This window comes from Aptenodytes patagonicus, chromosome 7 (assembly GCF_965638725.1).
Source record: "Aptenodytes patagonicus chromosome 7, bAptPat1.pri.cur, whole genome shotgun sequence".
Lineage (NCBI taxonomy): Eukaryota > Metazoa > Chordata > Aves > Sphenisciformes > Spheniscidae > Aptenodytes > Aptenodytes patagonicus.
Genome location: NC_134955.1, coordinates 28540703 through 28553541, shown reverse-complemented (window position 1 = coordinate 28553541; position 12839 = coordinate 28540703). Strand labels below are relative to the sequence as shown.

Here is a 12839-nt window from a genome sequence, read left to right as displayed (position 1 = left end):
CTATTTTCTTACTTATGTATCTTTTAGTATTTGAGTGCCTTAACACCACAGATTTCTGCTTAGAAAGTGTTTATAAAACACAAAGTTTTGAATCACAGTGGAAGTATGTCTTCAGGTTGCAGAATCCAAACCTACCCAATATCTGTTCTTGGCAAGAGATCCACAACATCATTCCCAACATCCTCCTGTTCCTCTTCCTCACCATCATCCCCACCTCCCCCACTGTGCCTGGAAATGCCACGAGTTGGGGCTGGTGCTGTCTGCCCTTGCATCTGCAAGCAACACAAAAATCAGAAACAGCTATTTTTACAGTTTTTCATTTCACATTAAAAATAAAAATCACTTGCATGACACGAATACGCTGTCTCAGGGCGACAGACTTCTAAAAACATTATGCTATTCAAACAAAACCAGAAACTTTTGAAGTTTGTCATGAAAAAAATTGACATAGCTAGACATAATGAGTTTGCAGCTGCTTTGGTGAGCTGTCTTAAAAAAATCTGCTTCACTTACAAAAGCACAGGTTAGACCACGATGTTACTACAGATTCCAGCTACTGAAGTTTCCAAGTAGTTTTAATGATACTTGGTAGTAAAAGAGCTACACTTCATACCTTTTCAAATTCTGCATCTATCTGGGAGAGAAGGGCTGGCTTCTCATCCTCAAAAAACATTCGCAAAGGAGGTCCCACATAAAGATACATGACTCCCAGCAAGGTAATGGCAGAAGTCCTTACAGCCTGCCAGAAAGAGGATAAAAGCACTCAGTCTTCAAGTTAAGGACTGATAATAATTCAGGATTAAAATTCTAAATTTACTCACTGGGTTAGTTGCAGCAAGAGCTGTCTTCACATTACTGATGAAAGCTTTGACATTCAGTCTGTGGGAAAAAGGTATCCCCCATAAGTAAAACAACACAGGAAGCACCAACAAGAAACAATCACCACAGTATGCTAAAAAAAAAAAATGCGCTGAGAACAGATTCATACAACTAACTTACAAGCAGAAGATATTTGCACTTATAAAATAATATCACAGGTACAGTGTAGATTGTAGCTATTTAAACAACTACTGAAAGAGATCAGTTTGGAGAATAGCCTACTATGAAAATCAATACAGTAAACAAGATAGTTTATATCAAAGACTACTATTACTACAGCTGGAAAGTTTCTTAAACTACATCACCCACATGATTGCTAGGACTGAAATCCTGAGGGATGAGTCTAGAATAATTTTAAGCACCTGAAACATGGCTACATAATAAAGGTGAAGCTTTTTTTTTTGTTAGTCTGTCTCAGGATCTTCCAGAGAAAGGCACAAATTTCAAAAAAATTTAAAAGAGAAAGAAAGGAAGGTTTAGATTACTGAATCTTCTATACCAGCACTGAATTCAATAGAAGAGAAAACAGGCAATCATGGAAGCTTCCTTTGTGCAGCCTCAAACACTGCTGTTCTAGTATCACATCTACACATAGATTACCCTGCTGGAAATACGCACTTTCGGGGGAATTTACTGAAGAAGAGAGTTTATTTTCCAGACTTAGTCAATGTTACTATCCATTTAATAGCTGCAAAACAACTTGGACAGGAATAGTAACTGCCCAAGTAGTCAAATAAATTAATATTTGAAGTCTTCACTGCTTAGAAATTTTGTTCTCAGGAGTAAACTGTATTATATATGCTTGACCACATTCAGTTAAGAGACTGATGATTAAAAATTAAGGAATGCTATCCCTGGTTCTGATGAGGAATCCATTTCTTACCCTCACAGTGCCAGTTGCAATAATGGCTATTTTGTTAGCTAAGACTTCATCCTGTTATCAGCCTCAAAATCTCTCCCAAGGAGAGCAATAAGCATGCTGGTATGTACTCTTCTGTAGGCTGTCAGGTTTTGGGTTTTTTAAACTATAAAATAGTGATCCACCTGGGTGCAGGTGTATCCAAGTAGAACAGGAACAACAGACATACAATACCACAGCTCCTTGCTCAGCCCACTCCTATAGTAAATAAAGTTTAAGAAAAGTGCTCTTCAGAGAAGGCAGGGTGATAAATAAAGTATCTAGTAGTGTAATAGTATCCTATTAGTAATGTCAGATACTTTCATTTACACATTTAAAGCCAGCATCAGTTTAAGGAACAAAACGTCAGATGCATTTGCAGCCACCCTCTTCAGACCAATTTGGCAGAGAACAGCGGATTTTTAGTCCTAGATTAGAAACATTTTCATTCAAGTTTCTCTTAGCAATTTACTTAAAAGACGTACCCAGAAAAGCCAAACTCTTTAATTGCATTTGAAAGCCAGTTCAAAGTTTCTGACTGGTTTTTAGGATTCTTTTGAGAGAAAGCCATAGCCACAACCTGGAACAGAAGAGAGTTAAGTGTAAATTTTCACTGGCAAACCAGGTGACAAAGTACTGTAATAAAGGAGTGAAGACACCTGCAAAAACCACAGGGCATTGCAAGTAAACAGAAACAGCTGGGGTAACATACAAGAAAAAAATTTTGTGCCACTGTAGCAGAACATCATTGCAGCTAAAGTGAACCAGAAGTTCCTAAAGTACTTAAAGGCAGCCAGAGATACCTTTATTATGGATGTGTACCTGCTTTGGCAGTATTTCAGCAAAATACTGATTTACTACTTGTTATTTCCTCTTTTGGAGGAATTTGTATTTAATTTCTGCCTTAGGAGGTATCTTGAGAGGAAACAAATCACTTTCAGGCAACAGAGAAAAACCAGAGATTTAGGATTTACTCCTCAGACTGAAAGAACACCCCACATAATATTTCTGATTTTATTTACTGGAAGAATACCTTTGCTGCTCACTCACCTGCTCAGCAGTCCATGGCAACTGACATGCCTCTGCTATTGCTGTCATGGCTTCTTTTGCATTACTCCCACATTTCACATCACCAACCTTGTCTACAAGACCATCCATCACAACCTGTGCTGAAGTTTTGGAGAAATTTCCTTTCTGTGCAATCAATGCAACTATATGCAGTTTCATCTGCATCACCTGGAATGTCCATAACAGCAAGGAAGTTACTCATGTCTTCATGTAGTTTAGACTTTTTTTTATTCTATACATTTATAGATATATTAAAAAAATATGTATTTGAGGGTAAACACAAATGTATACATAAAATACGTATTTGTGTATATACACACAAATGTTTATATACATTTTAATATATGTTTGTGTTCACAAACATGTGTACACATACATATTTTATATACACACACTTGTATATATATGATTTTGTGTGATTATACACAAATACATATTTTTATATCTGTATGTATATATACATACACAATCAATAATACTGGGCAGCCATTATCTACTTTTAGAATTTATATATACACACATACATACACACACATATCCGCATACATGTATACACATACATCTAGATATCTTCAAATGTTGTCTCTAAGTCTCAACTGTCAGCAGAAATAAAATCTAATTTCAGAGTTTATATTCTCATTGACTACAGATACAACTGCGGTCATGGTACTAGGACTGTCAGTGACATATATGCACCTACAGCCTTTTAGTTGGAAACACATCTTACATTAAGTAACAAGAATGGACTGTTAGTTACTGAAGGATAATGTATTACCTGAAAATTTGTTTCCTTCCAACCAGGTTTCTTGGCCAGCATTCTTACTAGAGCTTGGCAAGGCATTTCACTTCTCTCCATAAGCTCAACAGCCTAAATGATAAACATTATGTTAGCCAGTGGGTCACAAGTGATACAAAACCCAAAACCCAAACAGAACTTACCGCAACTGTCCTGTAAATATTTTCTTAATATTGAACTAAGTTGCAGAAATTCTCATCATAAGAATTTACCTGAAGAGCCGTACTACAGGACCCACTTTTATAAGAAACCCATTTTACAGGTTCTGAGCCAACATTTAAACTACAGCATTCACATTGCTACACTTTGTATGTTCTTTAGCAAGTGTCCTTACAACAACTATTGGCCATTCCAGCCCTGGGAAATTAACACTTAACTAAAAGAAACCCCCAAGCTGCCTTTTTTTTTTTATGATTAAGTATATTGTGCACCTTTCACATTGGAATGCTGACTACACAGCAGAGATTAAGCCTGAATGCAGTCTAAATTACTGTTTTTACTTGTTGTTAGGCTTATCCATTCCACTGAAACTGTAACATCTTTACATTTAAGTAAAGTTGACTTCTGCAGCAGCATTTCAGTGCAGCCAGTCACCGTTTCATAATTTAAGTTAGTCACCTTTTCCACTAAAATATTAAAACTCAGTTGCATCTGTAATGGTGTAGCGGTATGAACTATTTGTACATCTACAGTTGATGCCTTCTTGAATGTGAACTCTCAAAGGTTTTATGACAGATACCATGGGAAGAAAGCCAGGCTTCACATTTGAGTGACACATGATGCTTTTTTTTGTTTGTTACTACCTGAAGCACTCACCACCAGCTGTGAAGACTGCTGGTATTGTATAAGGCTTCAAACATCAACTATTTGCCAACTGAAATTTTAGATTATAATCAATTGCTGCCTAACATGCAGTCAGCAGGGACTTACTTCCAACTGGTTTTACCCTGTCATTGCAAAACTTTTTGTTTAAACCTAGTTATCTTTGAGACTAAGCTTTAAAGTTACCTACTGTTTTAAAAAGACTTCTATGCATCCTCAATCCATGTACAAATATTTTTGACAAAAGCATAACTACCTATATTAGACTAAAAGACTTAATTCCACTATTGTTATGGAATAAGAGCCAGTTTGAACCATCTAAGCCACTTGTCTTTTGCAAGTATTGTTTAATCCATCTGAAGTGCTGACATATCACTATTACTGGCATGTCTTTTAAAAGAGTTACCAGGCCTAAAAAGCTGAAGAAATTATTGCTTGCTTGCTTTCTTACCTGCCTCTCTTCTTACCAACTGCTACAAACTTACCTTCTGAAACTCCTCCATGCAGGCAAGCCTCTCTTTCCAATTACCACTGTCCAACTGCTGGATACAAGAAGCTGGAAGGACAGCAGCAGCTTTCTCTTCACATACTTCTATCTGCAGGGAGATCAGAGTAAGGTTAACACCCCACTGTATCCCTTCAGAGGGGGGCAGCAGCCTTAAGGACAGGTAATATACTGGAATGACCCTTGCACTGTGGTGCATTTACAAAATATGAAAAGTTTTCCGTTACAAGTTGAAAGATTTTGTATGGATTACAGTTCAGGGGCCTTAAGAATTTAGGAAGCTGCTAAATTGTACTGCAACAGAAAAGTAACCCCTAAAAAGTATGATAACTTGTGCAGTCAAAAATTACCCTGAATAGCCACTATCTACTTACAGAATCAAGTAGATGTAACCTAAAATTTGCAAGATAATTTTGTATGAAGTCTGAATGAACATTCACAGCAATGAATCAGTGGTTGATGAGGGTGGATGGGAGAAGACGCATCTTCTGCATCCATTTTAGCAAAATGAAGAATTAAAGTTATTTAGTATATGAAAAATGATAAAAAATTCCCTTGTTTCACTGGTCTCTGTATCACCTTCAGGAAGTGTATACTCATTTTCCACTGTATAACTAGCAATATAACTGGATACATACTGGAAAGTATTCATTCTAAGCAACACTCAAGAGAGCTGACAGTCCAAAAAACTTGCAGATACATCTAGCAAAGCTTTCATAGCTTTTTGATACTGTTTGACCTACAGATAGTTTAGTTTACCTGGTTCCCTACCAAGAAGATAGGTAGATGCTCAATTAACATGCAGAATTGAATAATTTTCTTGAAGTGTAATTTAAGATGAGCAGCACAGAATAAACTTGCATTAGTTTGTTTAATTATTACTGTATTGTACTTCAGATTTCAATTATAAACTCTAGAATACTGTATTCTCAGGCTTTTAATACCAGACACCTTCAGCAAACCATGCATCTTAAGTTACATATAAAGTAGTCATATCATCACTTTTTTCATCTGTTCCTAGTTCAGGGACAACACAATATACCCTATTATATTAGCATGATTTATTGTTCACCGTCTTATATGACCTGGTACCAACGACAGCCTGAAGAACAGGTGTATTTACCAGAATATATCAAACACCCATTTTACCAGTTATGAATTCCATTTATTTAAATGTATTGCTTTCCCTTGTCCTAACAAAAAACCCAACTTCAGTGAAAAATTCTGTAGTAGCCGAAGAAGTGATTAACCGAAGCTCCTTATAGAGAGGACTTCGTATATCAGACAACAGCAGAATACTTACCGAGAGCTCAGATTCAAATATTTCTTTGGTCTCAGGACCCTTCTTGCCTTTAGCCCCAGCACCTCCCATACCTGCAGCTGCAGCTGGTTTGCCTTTCTTGGGTGGGCCCCCAGGCTAAAAAGGAAATGGACAAGTTAGCCAAGATCAAACAGGTCTCTAGTTCATCAGATACCAAGAGAACTGCTGTTTTTCCACACTTCTACATTCTAATGTCAAAAAAATTCGTATCTCTCTAGTACTATAACAGCTGCAGGCAAAGAAATAGTTTCCTGCTAAAGCTTATTTAATTCATGTTGCTTTCAGACTACCAGGTTTTAGAAAACATGTACAGTAACAGGGACACAAGACAATAAAAGATGAAAAGGGAAAGAATTTATCTATTTGTGAAGGTTCAGGAAATAATGAATTAATCTATATATTCTCCTATGGATACTGATTAGATACTAAACTTGGTGACTGGTATCTCTTTTCAAGGCTACCAGAGTATCAATAGATTAAAAAAAAAAAAAAGATCTATTCTAGTATTCACTTCCAGGTTTCCCACCTGGAGAAGTAAGTAGGGTGTTACAAAGACCATCTATAGTACTACTAAGGTCAATTTTTAAAATTATTATCTGGATTTTAAAGTAATACAGGCTAATGGTTCAAATTATTTATGGTAACAAACTAAAAACAACACTGAAGAGAATATTCAACATTTAAGTAGTAACCTTGCTAGTTATAAGAAGAGACCTTGACTTCAGCCAAATATTAACGCGCTCTGTGGTGATACAGTAATGTTACAACATCTGAGACTCCTCTGAATGCCTCCAGTGGTCTATCACTATTTCAATATCAAAATCTGGTATTAAGATGTAAGTGACAAAACAGTTTGTATCATTAAAAACTGAGATTTCACCAAGTACATTCTCAGAAAGTCCCAGATTCTTTTTATTGTTAGGCTCACCTACCCCTAACAGAAGGACAGTGATTCCTCAGTGGAAGGAGATGTTCAACAGGCCACCTTTGATCTTCAGTAAGTAACTATTCGATGCAGAGACAGCCATGATTGTCAGAAAACCTCTTGGCAATCTCTCTTACCTTCACAGCAGGCACTTTTTTCAGTGGTCCTGGTTTGGTTGCTGCATCTTTTGTTTCTTTATCTCCACCAGTCCCTGAAAGAGCAGGGGTCTTTCCAATAATAGGCTTGCCTTCTTTTTTCTCAGCAGCTCCTCCTGTCTTTTTACCATAAACCAGTTCTACCTTCTCAGCACACTCTTTAATCTGACAAGCAGTTAAAAAAAAAAAAGGGGGGGGGGGGCCAGCAGGGAAGGGGAAAAAAGAAAAAAGCTATTTAGCTACCACAATTGGATGTACAGTGTCCCTTCAACAGCAGTGGCTCAAACTTGACTACTCTGGAAAAAATGTGAAGAGTTTATTTACATCACAAAATTTTGTTATCCTGTGTTCCTTACAGTAGTAATGTTAACCAGTCAATGGCATCAGCCATTCATTGTATTGCTAGAACAATTTTCCTAGTTCAAAATGAAGTGCATTTATACACATAAAGCATTGACACACACCTCCCAATACTTATAGATGCTCTAAAGACTAATTCTTAGCACCTTAAATTATAAAATCATCATTCAATCAAACCTGTCAGCTTATGCAAAGGCACAAAAACTTTCCTGCTGGAAATAAGTCTTTAATACCAAATCCTGTCTAGTAATATAGAATTAGACCATGTGGTTGTAACCTAAACCCTGAGCTTTGAACACTTTCTGTCTGGAACAAAACCAAACAAAACCCCACATACAACCAACAAAAAAAACCCAACCAAAAAAACCCCAAACAACAAACCAAACCTCACAACCCACCTCATCGATAGTAGAGCCTTGAAGCCAAACAGATACTTTACATAAGAATGAAAAGGTGCAATGTTAACATACTAATGTATTTTAGGTAGTGGAAAGTCAAAGAAAAGATGCTTGACAATCTAGCAAGAAATAATGATATTTTTCCAATTCCCTGCAATATGTAACTTTTAAGTAAAAAATAAATTTTCAAAAATCTGTGCTAAGAGTCATTAGCTAAAGCATCCTCTTCAGTGTTTTCTAGCCTAAGATGCATCTTAAATGGATAAATGGAGCTTTGTTTGTTTGTTTGTTTGTTACAACATTTATGACAAACTCACCCGATCAAGCTTTAGTTTGTCTACATCTGCTAGAAAAGGGTTCACAGCTTTCTCCCCAGCCACTTTCAAGGCAGTGCCTAATGCTTCAAATCCAGCATCTCTTACCTCAGGAGCAGAATCATTGATATGCTGCAGAGAAAGACAACTTGTATCATATGACTTGCAGCTCATATCTAAACAGATTCTTAAATCTATCTTCTGTATAAATCCCCTCCCCTTTTTAAAAATCTACGTCTACTACAGAATAATCCTTAACATCCCATTGCAGAAAGAAAAAGGTTGTTTTTCACTTCTGTTTTCCTATGTACTGATCAAGTCTACTGTTTCTCAGATATAGCCAGTTTCTCATCTTTGGACCTTTCACACAACAAGAAGAGGGTAAACATTCATGCTTTAATAGATACTGCAACACCATGAAAGTTCACAAGGAGTTTGAAGTTCTGCAACCCTGTTCAAATCTCCATTTTTGAAGCCAGGGATATTTCCCATAATGAGGAAAGGGCTATTTTGCAATAAGAAAAAAGTATACATCATTATTGTTTACACTGATAAATGCTCTAGTGTAATTGCAGTGTATGAATCGATGGTTCTTTTATTCATGGTAAATTATATGTAGCATTACAACAAAAGCTTGCTAGAGATGTCTGCAAGAAGCAAGTGGCACAGTGCCCAGAAGTTTAATAGTTGCACATCACTGTCTTAATCTATTATAAACTTGGTGAGTCTTCAGTTTCAGAGAAGCTAAGAAAAAGGAGACTAAACTGTTCCCGTGACTGACAGTCATCTTCAAGTTTAACATCAGTCAAAACTGACTCCGATGGCTACATAGCACACAAGAACTCTTTAGTCCTTGCTCTACCAGAAGGATCTTTCTCCCAAAACAACCCAACGCTTTACAACAACAGTGCTCGAGTCAATGCCAGAGAAGCACCAACTCCTCCTGCTTTACCTTGAGAAGTGCAGCACAGAAAGGTTTTAACAGGCTTTTTGGCAGAGTGGAAGGTGTGCAGTGACGGAAGCTTCTTGCAATGAAAAGGGATGTTTGTTGCTTAATTGTTGGGTTTTTGTTGTCCATCACTGCCAACACATCTTCACTTATGTTCTGCAATGTGGTCTAGTGTTGGATAAAGAAGTCATTAGTTTCAGTGAAGTAAGAGAAAAAGAGAAAAAGCAAATCAAAATTAGAGACCAATTCTCAGACAACAGGAAAATTGTCACTCCTACTTACTGTAAGAAAGATTGCATCAATAGCCTCCTGCAGTGCCTGCACTACCTGAGGCTTCTTCTCTTTAAATTTCTCCAGGATTGTTGGAACAACCTATGGAAAAGGGAAAAGGAAACAAACAAAAAAGTCAATCCACTTTTCACTAACATCAGGAATTATCAGGAAAGCCTGATAGTCCGCTCCCTAGTATTTTGCAGAGAAGCAAATAATGCAAACATCACTGCTGCCCCCTCCAGGGGTACACAACAGCAGTATGAAATAGTTTATTCTAGCTGATCTGCAATATTAAATTCATTCCAGTCAATCTGTTAACAAAATATAGGTTTTTGAGCAATTTCATAGCAAAGCTAAACAAAAGGCAGATATACAAGTTCACATGATTACAAATGAATACTCTGGCTCTACTGGTTTGGAACACAGAGCAATATAATGGAAATTAAACAATTTCACAGCACAGAGTGCTGTGCTCTTGTACTCTAAGAATCCAAGGAGGTACATAACCTGTCCCCTCTTTCCCAGCTTCCTGACAGCACTCAGCACGGCTCATTAAGAAGCCCTCATTTGATCCACAGCTGACAAAGCCATGGTTCTAAAGCAACACGAATCCTTCCTGGAGCAGTATTTTTCAGATCTATCACCTTGAAAAAGCACACCTGACACTAAACTATGCCATACTGGAATTTCACAGCAATTTATACCCAATCTAGCTGCTCAGTCAGTCACTGCTGAAAAATAAAATAAAATAAATAAAAAATTAAAGAAAAAAAAAAGTCGGCAGACATTCTTATGTGTCAGTAATACGAGCAGCTCCATCTAAGTATGATCTCTGTAACAGTAAGAACTTGTCAGTGAGTCAGAAACATGCAGAGCTTTTAACTGTGGGAAGGAGGCTATTTTCAAGATTTTCATAAACATAACGCAGTTCATAATTTCGAAGCAGACTGATGCCTTACAGAAGTTATAAGCTCTTGTATAATTCAAAATAGATTTTCCACAGATAATGCTTTCTACTCAGAAGCTGACTATGAGATCTCAACCCCTTGCAACACAGTGACCTAGGCTCAGCTGGCATCCTTTGCTGGGCCGCAACTTGCAAATTCCCTGTTCACAAAGACTTTAGCACTAAAAAAGCTTCAAATAATACAGAATGGCACCATAAAGACCCTCATACATGCTACTGCAGGTGCTAGACACCCTAAACCCTACAGAGAACGAAGTCATAGGAAGGAGATATCTAAAATCATTAAATCACTGGTTTAGAAAATGCTGACAGCTAGAATGAGTATTTTTTTTAACGTGGTAGGTAGAAGCCACACCCTACATGAGAGAAGGAGGAAAGGAAGGAAAGTCAGTCCAGGGCTCCAAAGGCAGTCAACAGAGGTGAAGTTGGGCCACATGCACTCAATTGCAGTGAGTACTATGGTTCTATGCTTGATTTCATCACTCTTGTTTTAACACAGACTACAGACTGTAACATTGTGTTCCCCAGGGCTCAGATTTGGGGCCAGTCTTGTTCAATATCTTTACCAATGATCTGGATGAGGGGATTGAGTGCACCCTCAGTAAGTTGGCGGACACCACCAAGTTGGGCAGGAGCGTTGATCTGCTCAAGGGTAGGAAGGCTCTACAGAGGGATCTGGACAGGCTGGATCGATGGGCCCAGGCCAACTGTATGAGGTTCAACAAGGCTAAGTGTCAGGTCCTGCACATGGGTCACAACAACCCCATGCAGCGCTACAGGCTTGGGGAAGAGTGGCTGGAAAGCTGCCTGTCGGAAAAGGACCTGGGGGTGCTGGTTGACAGCCAGCTGAACATGAGCCGGCAGTGTGCCCAGGCGGCCAAGAAGGCCAATGGCATCCTGGCCTATATCAGAAATAGTGTGGCCAGCAGGAGGAGGGAAGTGATCGTGCCCCTGTACTCGGCACTGGTGAGGCCGCACCTCGAATACCATGTTCAGTTTTGGGCCCCTCACTACAAGAAGGACGTCGAGGTGTTGGAGCGTGTCCAGAGAAGGGCAACGAGGCTGGTGAGGGGTCTGGAGAACAAGTCTTATGAGGAGCGGCTGAAGGAACTGGGGTTGTTTAGTCTGGAGGAAAGGAGGCTGAGGGGAGACCTCATCGCTCTCTACAACTACCTGAAAGGAGGTTGTAGCGGGGTGGGTGTCGGTCTCTTTTCCCAAATAACTAGTGATAGGACGAGAGGAAATGGCCTCAAGTTGCGCCAGGGGAGGTTTAGATTGGACATGAGCAAAAATTTCTTTACTGAAAGAGTGGTGAAACATTGGAACAGGCTGCCCAGGGAAGTGGTTGAGTCCCCATCCCTGGAGGTATTTAAAAGACGAGTAGATGAGGCACTTAGGGACATGGTTTAGTGGGTGGTGGTGTTGGGTCGACGGTTGGACTCGATGATCTTAGAGGTCTTTTCCAACCTCAGTGATTCTATGATTACAGTCCTATATTTAACTAATAGAGTTTATAACCCCACAATTCTAGCAACAGTTCCATTTTATAACACTTCGAATGCCCACTCTCAGGAGAAGTCAACATCTTCCTCACTAGTAAATAAATCCAGCAAACAAATCAAGTGAACTGGTAAAATGAGTGCTGAGATTATGCAATCCATAGCTGCCATTACAGTACTGAAAAAAGTCATCTTCTCAATGCCATTTGTTTGGCAACCATGGAGCTATACTCTTAATTCAGAGGCTCGGCTTTTTCAATACTAACTCAGTAGCTACGAGGGTTAACCTTTAAAACTCAAATCAAGTGTAAACAGATGTAAGAATGCTTCTTACAACTACAGACAGCTTTCAGAAAGAAAGAGGCTTTGTCCAAACTGCTGTTCAGAGTTCAAGAGACTTGAATGTTTCTGAAGCAGTGAGATTCAGTGAACCTTCCAATTCATGACAAAAATGTAACGCTACCAGCAGCCAGAGACATCAGTTTTCTCCGTCTCTAAGCTCTACCCCCATCACTCTTGCTTATCACAAGAAAAATTTGTTTGAGAAGCTTAAAGAACACAGCAACAGAGGCTTGAGAAACAAGTGAGGTAACTGCAATTAATTAAAATCTCCCTTTCTTTGCAGAGACTGGTTAAGCTTCCCTGTATTCCCTGATGTTAGCTGTTGGTAAGAGAAGAGTAGCAAAGGAGAACAGAGAGGAGCATTAAAC

At 38.5% G+C, this 12839-nt stretch overlaps 1 protein-coding gene across 2 annotated transcripts in view; it reads right to left on the bottom strand.

Moving 5' to 3' along the window:
• Positions 1–12839, bottom strand: part of CKAP5 (cytoskeleton associated protein 5) — a 55616-nt gene that overhangs the window by 24271 nt on the left and 18506 nt on the right. For both annotated transcript variants that reach the window (XM_076344529.1, XM_076344531.1), the window contains exons 10-21: positions 9673–9762; positions 9394–9558; positions 8445–8573; positions 7352–7534; positions 6272–6385; positions 4949–5059; positions 3621–3713; positions 2828–3013; positions 2263–2357; positions 822–879; positions 614–739; positions 136–272 (exon numbers count right to left, since the gene is read on the bottom strand). In XM_076344529.1, the coding sequence (XP_076200644.1) occupies positions 136–272; positions 614–739; positions 822–879; positions 2263–2357; positions 2828–3013; positions 3621–3713; positions 4949–5059; positions 6272–6385; positions 7352–7534; positions 8445–8573; positions 9394–9558; positions 9673–9762 (1487 nt within the window). The remainder of the gene's footprint in view (positions 1–135; positions 273–613; positions 740–821; positions 880–2262; positions 2358–2827; positions 3014–3620; positions 3714–4948; positions 5060–6271; positions 6386–7351; positions 7535–8444; positions 8574–9393; positions 9559–9672; positions 9763–12839) is intronic.